Source organism: Pan paniscus, chromosome 10, assembly GCF_029289425.2.
Source record: "Pan paniscus chromosome 10, NHGRI_mPanPan1-v2.0_pri, whole genome shotgun sequence".
NCBI lineage: Eukaryota > Metazoa > Chordata > Mammalia > Primates > Hominidae > Pan > Pan paniscus.
The window spans coordinates 130,258,969-130,270,026 of NC_073259.2; the positions used below are offsets into that span (position 1 = coordinate 130,258,969).

Here is an 11,058-nt window from a genome sequence, read left to right on the forward strand (position 1 = left end):
ACCTGGCTAGGAAGAAGTCCTCTAGGCCCTGAAAAACCAGTGGGGAGTTGTGCAGAGGACACTGTAAGATTGCTGCATGCCGCGCCTGGCATTGACAGCCTGTGAGACCCAGCCACTGCCTGGGGAGGGTCAAAGCCTGGGTAAGGCAGAGAAGCTCAGGCTGGAATCTGGGCTCCACCCCTTAACAGCTGTGTGGCCTTGAGCAAGTGACTGACTGACTTCCTGCCTCAGTTTCCCTACCTATGAAAAGAGGATGGTGCTTAACATGACCTGGCATAAAGAAAATGCTCAATGAGTGTTTATGGCTGCTGAGGTCTTGCTTTGTCTCTGGAGTGAGTGGTGCTGTCCTAGCTCACTGCAGCCTCGAACTCCTGGGCTCAAGCAATCCTCCCACCTCAGCCTCCCAAGTAGCACACCACCATGTCTGGCTAATTTTTTTGTTTTGTTTTGGGTTGGGTTTTTTTAGAGACGGGATCTTGCTATGTTGCCCAGGCTGGTCCGAAACTCTGGCCCCAAGCAGTCCTCCAGCCTTAGCTTCCCAAAGTGCTGGGATATCTGATCTGTGTTACAACCCTATGAGGCTGTGGCCATCACCATCGCCATTTCCAGACGAAACTAGCCACCATGTCCCACCAGGGTCATTATTTCTTTTCTCTTTCTTTTTTTTAAATAGAGATGGGGTCTCACTATGTTGCCCAGGCTGGTCTGGAACTCCTGGGCTCAAGTGATCCTCCTGCCTTTATCTCCCAAAGTACTGGGATTGCAGGTGTGAGCCACAGTGCCTGGCTCAGGGTCATTATTTTTTATTGAGCCCATCCAGTGGGAAGAAATGACAGTGGTAGAAGCGATACCTTTTTCTAGAGCATGTCCATCTGCCGTCTGCCACAACTCTACCCAGCTTGGAGTCCCATTTGCCAATGTCAAGCCCCTCACAAAATGTGTCACAGATTATGAGAAAAATTCAATATAATTTATTAAATAGATTCTGAGGGCTCCCCCAGGGAGCATTGACAACTCTTAGTACAATAAATATCAATAAATTAACATAGCTGCCACCTCCCACCCTCACGAGGGTATAATAAGTAAGATTTAAGCCTGCAGAAGAAAAGCATTCCATAAATACCAAGACTAATAACAATAACCTAATGTTTTTCAAGGTAATTCACAAATTCACATCTCAGCCCTCCCGGGACTAGCCCATATGAGGGGTCCCTGAGATTATTCATTGGAAAAATGTACTTAAGGAATCACGGCAGAGTTCCCACACTTAGCTGTTGGTCATCTTTTTAAGGCTCCTTAAGTTCCTGCCAATCCGAAAGGAAGAGATGGCCTTAAGTGGTGGCCTGTTGGGCTCCAGAGGTCAATGATTTTAGTGCGAGGTCCATGCACTCTGAAAACTGTTGAGAAATAGTCAGGATGAAGCGTTTACATTCATGGGTGTCTGTTGGCACAGAAATGTTTGTTTCTGGTGCATCTCGAAATATGAGTTTGTCGAGATGCTCTATGATCTCATCAATAACAGATTTGTTGTCTAACTGTCTGATTGTCTTGAGATATGCCCGGATGGCTGGGCTGTGGATGTTGTTTGGCGGCTGGGCGTCAGGGCTGAGACACGGCAGCGTGTAATTCTGGGACACGAGCACCCCCTTATCTTCCTCCACCTGTGGAATGAGGAGAAATGGTCAGTGTTGGGTTTGCAATAACAGCTGCAAGTCTTAACAGTGAATGTTTGCATGCTTCCTCTGTAACCCGCCTGGTTGATATATTTATCTGATCAATGTCACAACCCTATGAGGCTGTGCCATCACCAACCCCATTTCCAGATGAAACTAGAGCTTAGGTGGCTGCAGTCCTGAAGCCTGTGCTCAGAACCACTGATCCATCCAGCTGAGGCCTCCCAGCCTTCCATAACCCATTCTCACGTGCTCAGGGTGGTGGGAATTGCAGCACATCTGGCCTTCCATGGCAGCTCCCCGCCCTTTGGGACTCTGTGTTAAAGCCACGCACGCTCCACTTATAAAGGAGAGTGTTAGGCTTGTCCGGAAAGGCCTCCGAGATGCAGGCGAGAGTTTTCCCCAACAAACCAAAGAGTCTGGACCACTCCCTCCCTTCCTCTTTCTAAGGACTAACTATTTTTGAGTCAGACCAAATTGCCAGCAGCACCTCATCAACCTGAACTGCCCAGTCATCTTGGGTTGGTAACAACCTCTGCCTTTTATAAAAGCCAAGGCTGAGGTCTAAATACCAAGGCAGATGAGAAGAGTAATGCCAATTTTATGAATTGTTTCCAAGTTTGGGCATTTGTTCGTTTGATCAAAGCTATCTTGGCTGGGCACAGTGGCTCATGCCTGTAATCCCAGCACTTTGGGAGGCCAAGGCAGGCGGATCACTTGAGGTCAGGAGTTCAAGACCAGCCTGGCCAACATGGAGAAACTCTGTCTCTACTAAAAATATGAAAATTAGCTGGGCATGGTGGCGCGTGCCTGTAGTCCCAGCTACTCGGGAGGCTGAGGCAGGAGAATCGCTTGAACCCAGGAAGCAGAGGTTGCAGTGAGCCAAGATTGCACCACTGCACTCCAGCCTGGGTGACAGAGTAAGACTCTGACTCAAAAAAAAAAAAAAAAAAAAGCCATCTTTGCCTGTCTAGTTTCCCCCATCCCTTCCTGGCATAGCTACAGCCCTGGTTTCAGGTCTGGAGAGAGGAGCCTCTTTGGAGGGCAATGGAAGGCATTTTTAAGAAATCGTTTAGAAAAGAAATCTCTAGGGCACTCACATCTTTCAAAAGCATCTTCGAGAGGGACTGTAATTCCTCGACTATTTTCTGTACATCATCACTTGGTCGTAGTAAACGGACGGGCAACGTGTGGGAGGCCAGCCAGCCTCCCAGGCAGCAGAACAGAAAGAGCACAGATGTCGAGGGGCCTGGAGAGAGAACGATGCCATGAGCGCATGCATCACACACCCCTGCCCACCCCGGCTCCATCCCTGCAGCCGCTGCTGAGCCAACCCTGGGGGCAGTGCTTCCAGAATCTTCCTGGTGAGATAAGATGATGCCCAAGACTCCGGAAGCACCAGGACCAGCGATACCTGAGTGAGAGGCCATGGCGAGAGAGAGCAAGGCCAGCTTCAGTGGGGGCTTCTGGAGCCAGATGTGTTCGCCATGGCTGCCTGGAGGTATATAAAGGGCCAGGGTGAGGAGGAAGAGCAGTCAGCGTCCCGCCCATGGCAAAACCATTTACTCAGCTTTTCTCCAGAAAACACTCAAAAGTTCTACTGGCCATGGCTGAGTGAAAGGGCTGAAAGGAAATCCTGAGGTTACCCTCCAGGTGGGCAGATGCCTGACTCAGACACACACATACTTCACAAGAAGGCACATGAATGCATCTTTGCCATTCTTCTTGGAAGGAGCCTGTTGATTTGACTAGACAAAATTTTGAAGCCCAGGGTTGACAGACACGACCATACCACCAAGGAGCGGGTGACTTCCAGGAGTTCAAGGCCAGCGGCCACAGGGAATTTCTGGGGAGGAAATGCGAAGCCGGCAGGAGATGTGCAGAATGCGGTATCTCTGGAAATTTCTGCAGCATATGCCCACGCCGGTGTGCAGGGACGGCCCCATAACTGCTGTGAATGTGGCGGGTCGAAGCCTTCATCTCAACTCCATGTGGCCTTGGACATCACTGGACTCTCCATCGTGCCTCTGCAATCTCAGGGCCCAGAACCAGAGACTGTGCTCCAGAGTTATTGCTTGAAATCCTTGTTCATATCTTTTTTTTTTTTTTTTTTTTTGAGATGGAGTCTTGCTCTGTCACCCAGGCTGGAGTGCGGTGGTGTGATCACTGCAACCTCTGTCTCCTGGGCTCAAGCAATTCTCATGCCTCAGTCTCAGCCTCCCAAGTAGCTGGGACTACAGGCACGCGCCACCATGCCCAGCTAACTTTTGTATTTTTAGTAGAAATGGGGTTTCGCCATGTTGGTCAAGCTGGTCTCTAACTCCTGACCTCAGGTGATCTGCCTGCCTCGGCTTCCCAAAGTGCTGGAATTACAGGCATGAGCCACTGCGCCGGCCTAGAAACTTTATTGCTTTTCTTTCTTTCTTTCTTTCTTTTTTTTTGAGACAGAGTCTTGCTCTGTCACCTGGGCTGGAGTGCAGTAGCGCAATCTCGGCTCACTGCAACCTCCACTTCCCAGGTTCAAGCAATTCTCTTGCCTCAGCCTCCTGAGTAGCTGGGATTACAGGCGCCCACCACCACGCACAGCTAATTTTTGTATTTTTAGTAGAGACGGGGTTCACTATGTTGGCCAGGCTGGTCTCAAACGCCTGACCTTGTGATCCACCTGCCTCCGCCTCCCAAAGTGCTGGGATTACAGGTGCAAGCCACCACTCTGGCCTTAGAAACTATTTCTAAGTTCATTAGCTTTCTTTTTCTTTCTTTCTTTTTTTTTTTTTTTGAGACAGGGTCTCATTCTGTCACCCAGGCCAGAGTGCAGTGGCATCATCACAACTCACTGCAGCCCCGATCCCCTGGGCTCAAGTGATCCTCCCACCTCAGCCTCCCAAATAGCTGGGACCACAGGCACAAATCACTATGCTAATTTTTTTTTTTTTTTTTTGAGACAGAGTTTCGCTCTTGTTGCCCAGGCTGGAGTGCGATAGCACGATCTCGGCTCACTGCAACCTCTGCCTCCTGGGTTCAAGCGATTCTCCTGCCTTAGCCTCCCGAGTAGCTGGGATTACAGGCACCCACCACCACGCCGGGCTAATTTTTGTATTTTTAGTAGAGACGGGGTTTCACCATGTTGGCCAGGCTGGCCTCGATCTCCTGACCTCAGGTGGTCTGCCCGCCTCAGATTCCCAAACTGCTGGGATTATAGGCATGAGCGACTGCACCCGGCCTCCTTATTCATATTTTAGTGCCAGCTTTGATCAGGCCATTTTATAGGGTATCGGGAATAGCGGTGAAGAAGTTAGACAGAGTTCCTGCCCTTGTGGGCCCGGCATTGCTGTGGGCTGCGGACAATAGCAACAACATTCATAAATAAGCTAGAAAGCACTGTGACGGTTGGAGAGTGACGGGCAGGATACTTTAAGTCAGGTGATCAGCAAAAGTCTCTCTGAGAGGTGACATTGAAGAAGAGACTGAAGGACAAGAAGGAGCCAGTCGTGGGAAGACCTGGGAGAAGAGTGTTCCAAGGCAACGGGACATGAGTGCAAAATCCTCAGGTGAAAATGAGCTCGATGCTGTTCCTAGAACGGGAAGAGGGTCATGCCAGCCGCAGTGACGCGAGAGGACAGGAGGGTAGTGGGGAGGTGGGCAGCGGCTCCATCACAGAGGCTTGAGGCTGGGACAAAGAGCCTGGGTTTTATTCCACATGTGACGAGGCAGTGCTGGGCGGCTTTCAGTAGGGAAACATAAGATCAGATGCACTTTATTTTTTTCTTTTCTTAATTGTTTTGTTTTGTTTTGTTTTTTGGAGAGAAGATCTCAAGCGATCCTCCCACCTTGGCTTCCCAAAGTTCTGGGATTACAGGCATGAGTCACCATGCCTAGCCCTGATGAACTTTATTTATTATTAGTGGTAGCATTTTTTTTTTCTTAAGACAGAGTCTCACTTTGTCGCCCAGGCAGGAGTGAAGTGGCGCAGTCTCAGCTCACTGCAACCTCCACCTCCCCTGTTCAAGCAATTCTCGTGCCTCAGCCTCCTGAGTAGCTGGGATCACAGGCATGCACCACCATGCCTGGCTAATTCTTGTATTTTTAGTAGAGATGGAGTTTCACCATGTTGGGATGAGGTCAGTCTGGGCAGCCCACAGAACTCAAGGTGCACAGAGGGGACACAGCCAGGAAGCCCTCCCACCCATCATCCCAAGTCCCCCTGCCGCCAGCCACCACTGACTTTTTCTTTACTTCCCAAACTGCCACAATATGGCTTTCACCACCCCACTAATTTAATCAATATCCTCTAGCAGAGTCCATGGTAGGCATGACCTTCATCCACAGGTGTTTACTGCCATAATTATGTTGCATTGCATGGCAAAAGGGGTTTTGTGGATGTAGTCATGATTACTATTCAGTTTACCAAAAATAGAGAGATTTTCCTGCATTCCCTGGGCCTCCCCAATGCAATCCCATGAGCCCATAAAACAGAAGAGGAAGTCAGAGAGATTCCGAGCAAGAGAAGGGCTCACCTGCTGTTGCTGGCTTGAAGATGGTGGGGGGCAGTGTGGAAAGCACGAGAAGGAAATAATTTGGTCAATAACCACTGAGCTTGGAAGAGGATGCTGAGACCTAGATGAGAACCCTAGCCAGCCAGCACCTTTATTTCAGCTCAGTGAGTTCCTGAGCAAAGAATCTAGCCATGGCATGCTAGACTTTGACCTACAAACTCTATGAGAGAGAAAATGTGTGTGTGTGTGTGTGTGTGTGTGTGTGTTTAATAGAAAGGATCTTGCTCTCTCACCCAGGCTGGAGTGAAGTGGTGTGATCACGGCTCACTGCAGCCTTGACCTCCCAGACTCAAGCAGCCCTCTTACCCCAGCCTCCCAAGTAGCTGGGACTGTAGGCCTGCACCACCATGCCTGGCTAATTTTTCTATTTTTTGTAGCGATGGGATCTCACCATGTTGCCCAGGTTGGTGTTGAACTCCTGGGCTCAAGCAGCCCTGCCTCACCTTCCCAAAGTGCTGGGATCACAGGCGTGAGCCACTGCGCCTGGCCACATTTGTGGTTTTATTTATTTATTTATTTATTTATTTATTTATTTATTTATTATTTTGAGATGGAGTGTGGCTCTGTTGCCCAGGATGGAGCGCAGTGGCATGATCTTGGCTCACTGCAACCTCTGCCTCCTGGGTTCAAGAGATTCTCCTGTCTCAGCCTCCCAAGTAACTGGGATTACAGGTACGTGCCACCATGCCTGGTTAATTTTTGTATTTTTTGTAGAGACAGGGTTTTGCCATGTTGTCCAGGCTGGTCTTGAACTCCTGACCTCAAGTGATCCACCCACCTTGGCCTCCCAAAGTGCTAGGATTACAAGTGGGAGCCACCACGCCTGGCTGCATTTGTGGTTTTAAACTGCTGTTTGTGATATTTGTTATGGCAGCAATAGAGAAATAATACAGTACCCAGAGACCACATGTTGTCAGCCTTACTGGGGTTTCAGCCTTCATTTTACATGACCCCTCTATAGCATGAAACATTGCCAACCACTTCCACCTTCTTGACAACCTCTTGTAACAACCTCTCCTGTAACAACGTCATCCTGATCCCTTTTGCCCCTCTCCCTAGCTCCATGGTGTCCACCCGTGATCTGGATTCCTCACACTTTACTGTCTGTCTCCTTCACGCTCCAGACCTAAATGTCCACCTGAATGTCCCAGTGATACCTCAAAATCAACATGCCCAAAGGTGAGGGTGAGAAGAGGGTAATAGTGATAGTGGAGATGAAGAGGTGTGGATGGGTTGTAGAAATGTTTAGGAGGAAAAATACATAAGAGGTGGCTTTTTTTTTTTTTTTTTTTTGAGACATTGTCTCGCTCTGTCACCTGGCCTGGAGTGCAGTGGCATGATCTCGGCTCACCACAACCTCTGCCTCCCGGGTTCAAGCGATTCTCCTGCCTCAGCCTCTTGAGTAGCTGGGATTACAGGCGTGAGCCACCACTCTTGGCGTTTTTTTGTTTGTTTGTTTGTTCTTCTTGTATTTTTAGTAGAGATGGGGTTTTGCCATGTTGGCCAGGCTGGTCTTGAACTCCTGACCTTGTGATCCACCTGCCTCGGCCTCCCAAGGTGCTGGGATTATAGGCGTAAGCCATGGTGCCCGGCCAGGGTGGTGTTTGATTGGATATGGGGATAGTGGAGAGGGAAGAGTTGAGGACAACCTTTAGGTTTCTGGTTTGGGCAACTGGATAAATGATATTAGTACAAACTGAGAGGATCACAGGCCTCAGGCCTTTGGGAATTGGGTGAGGTGATGAATTCTGGCTCTTTGCTTGTTGGTTGGCTGGTTTTGTTTTGTTTTCTTTTCTTTAAGAGGCAAGGTCTCAGTCTCTCACCTAGGCTAGAGTGCAGTGGTGTGATCACAGCTCACTGCAGCCTCAAACTCCCAGGCTCAAGAGATTCTTCCGCCTCAGCCTCCTGAGTAGCTGGGGTTACAGGCACACGGCATACCACCAGGCCTGGCTAACTTTTTAATTTTAACTTTTTGTAGAAATAAGATCCTCCTCTGTTGCCTAGGCTGGTCTTGAACTCCGGGGCTCAAGCAATCCACTCACCTTGGCCTCCCAAAGTGCTGGGACTGTAGGTGCAAGCCACGTGCCCAGCCTGATTCAGCTTTTGACACAGTGAATGGGAAGTGTTATGGATGCTCAGCTGAAGACACACAGTAGGTGTCGGACGTGTGGATCTGAAGCGTGTAGGAAGGAACTACAGATGTAAATGTGGGTGCCATCAAGGTATTGTGGCAGATAAAACTGTAAGCCAGTAAGAGATGAGCAGTGTGAGGTGTGGAAGTCGTGTGGAGCCCTGGGACGTGCTTCCATTAACAGGACAAGGAGAAGATGATGATTTAATCTAGAACATGGAGAAGGCACTCTCAAGAGAAAAAGAAGGCTGGGTGCGGTGGCTCACACCTGTAATCCCAGCACTTTGGGAGGCCGAGGCGGGCGGATCACGAGGTCAAAAGGTCGAGACCATCCTGGCCAACATGGTGAAACCCTGTCTACTAAAAATACAAAAAAATTAGTTGGGTGTGGTGGCGCGTGTCTGTAGTCCCAGCTACTCAGGAGGCTGAGGCAGGAGAATTGCTTGAACCCAGAAGGTGGAGGTTGCGGTGAGCCGAGATTGCGCCACTGAACTCCAGCCTCGTGACAGAGTGAGACTCCGTCTCAAAAAAAAAAAAAAAAAAAAAAGAGAGAGAGAGAAAGAAAGTAACACCAGAAATACATGTTGTCATGGAATAAGATGAAAAGCAGTTTTTCAAGGAGGAAATGGTTGGCATCACCGAAAGCCATGAAGAGGTCAAATAAGATAAAGGCTGAGGAGATTCACTAGATTGGGCAACATGAGGTCACAGAAACTTTGCTAGGAGAGTTTGAATAAATTTTTGGTGTGGCAGTTATATTGTGGTGGTTTGAGAAGTGAGGAAAAAGTGAGCATAGGCCAGGGGCGAGTGGCTCACACCTGTAATCCCAGCACTTTGGGAGGCCGAGGCAGGTGGATCACTTGAGGTCAGGAGTTCGAGACCAGCCTGACCAACATGGTGAAACCCTGTCTCTACTAAAAATACAAAAACTAGCTGGGCATGGTGGCGGGAGCCTGCAATCCCAGCTACTCAGAAGGCTGAGGCAGGAGAATTGCTTGAACCCAGGAGGCGGAGGTTGCAGTGAGCCAAGATTGCGCCACTGCACTCCAGCCTGGGCAACAGAGCAAAACTCCGTCTCAAAAGAAAAGAAAAAAAGAAAAAGTGAGTATAGACCACTGTGTCAAGAAGCTTGGATGAGAAGGAAGAGAAAAGAGACAGTGGTGGCTGCAGGGGGACTTGGGATGAAGGGTGGAAGGGCTTCCTGGCTGGGCCTCTTCTGTGTATCTTGGGCTCTGTGGTCTGCCCAGACCTGACCTCATTTCTGAGCTCTTACTCCTAACCAATGGCTGATTTGACAGAGTAGACGCCCATTGGCATCTGGACCTTAACTTGTTCCAAACAGGATGCTTGATTTCCCCTCTCAGTCTTCTCTTCCTTCACTGCACATTGTCCATCTGTTGCTCCATCAAAATCGCAGGAGCCATATCTGTGATTCATCTCCTTGATTTATTTATATCACTATGGACTCATAGATATTTATTTTATTCTTTGAGAGCCAGGCATGGTGGCTCACGCCTGTGATCCTAGCACTTTGGGAGGCTGAGGTGGGTGGATCACTTGAGGTCAGGAATTTGAGACCAGCCTGGGCAACATGGCGAAACCCCATCTGTACTAAAAATACAAAAAAATTAGCCAGGCATGGTGATGCATGCCTGTAGTCCCAGCTACTCAGGAGGCTGAGGTAGGAGGACCGCTTCAGTTCAGGAGGTCCAGGCTTCAGTGACCTGTGATCACGCTACTGCACAGTAGCCTGGATAACAAAGGGAGACCCTGCCTCAAAAAAAAAAAAATGGATATTTTCTTCTTTGGAAGGACATATGGTTGGCTGGGCCCGGTGGCTCATGCCTGTAATCCCAGCACTTTGAGAGGCTGAGGCGGGCGGATGACGAGGTCAGGAGATCGAGACCATCCTGACTAACATGGTGAAACCCCATCTCTACTAAAAATACAAAAAATTAGCCGGGGCGTGGTGGCGGGCGCCTGTAGTCCCGGCTACTTGGGAGGCTGAGGCAGGAGAATGGCATGAACCCGGGAGGCAGAGCTTGCAGTGAGCCGAGATTGTGCCACTGCACTCCAGCCTGGACGGCAGAGGGAGATTCCGTCTCAAAAAAAAAAAAAAAAGGAAAAGAAAGGACATATGGTCATCTTTTTGCCTTAACTCCCAGTTTTGGATAATTTTTTTTTTTTTTTTTTGAGACAGTCTCACTCTGTTGCCCAGGCTGGAGTGCAGTGATGTGATCTCGGCTCACTGCAACCTCCGCCTCCTGGGTTCAAGCGATTCTCCTGCCTCAGCCTCCGAAGTAGCTGGGACTATAGGCATGTGTCACCACGCCTGGCTAATTTTTGTATTTTTAGTAGAGACGGGGTTTCGCCATGTTGATCAGGCTGGTCTCGAACTCCTGACCTCAGGTGATCCACCCACCTAAGCCTCCCAAAGTGCTGGGTTTACAGGGGTGAGCCATCGCGCCCAGCCTAATTTTTCTAATAACAGTAAAGTTGTCCCGATATCGTATAGTCAAAAAGAATGAGAGATGTTAATGTGTTCCTCCAAAATTCATTTGTCAGAACCTGATGCTCAGTGTGATAGTATTAAAACATGGGGCCCTTTGGGAAGTGATTAAGTTTGGGGGCTCCTCAGGAATGGGATCAATGTCCTTATAAAAGAAGCTTCATGGCTGGGTGTGATGGCTCACGCCTG

General features: G+C 49.2%; 1 protein-coding gene across 1 annotated transcript; it reads right to left on the minus strand.

Annotated features, from left to right (window-relative positions):
* Window positions 1-948: 948 nt before the first annotated feature.
* Window positions 949-10,445, minus strand: IL31 (interleukin 31). Its single transcript, XM_003832349.4, has 3 exons — window positions 3,088-10,445; window positions 2,774-2,922; window positions 949-1,661 (listed from the first exon to the last, which is right to left on the minus strand). The coding sequence occupies exons 1-3, from the start codon at window positions 3,101-3,103 to the stop codon at window positions 1,332-1,334; spliced, it is 495 nt and encodes a 164-aa protein (XP_003832397.1). The 5' UTR covers window positions 3,104-10,445; the 3' UTR covers window positions 949-1,331.
* Between the last annotated feature and the right edge of the window lie 613 nt (window positions 10,446-11,058).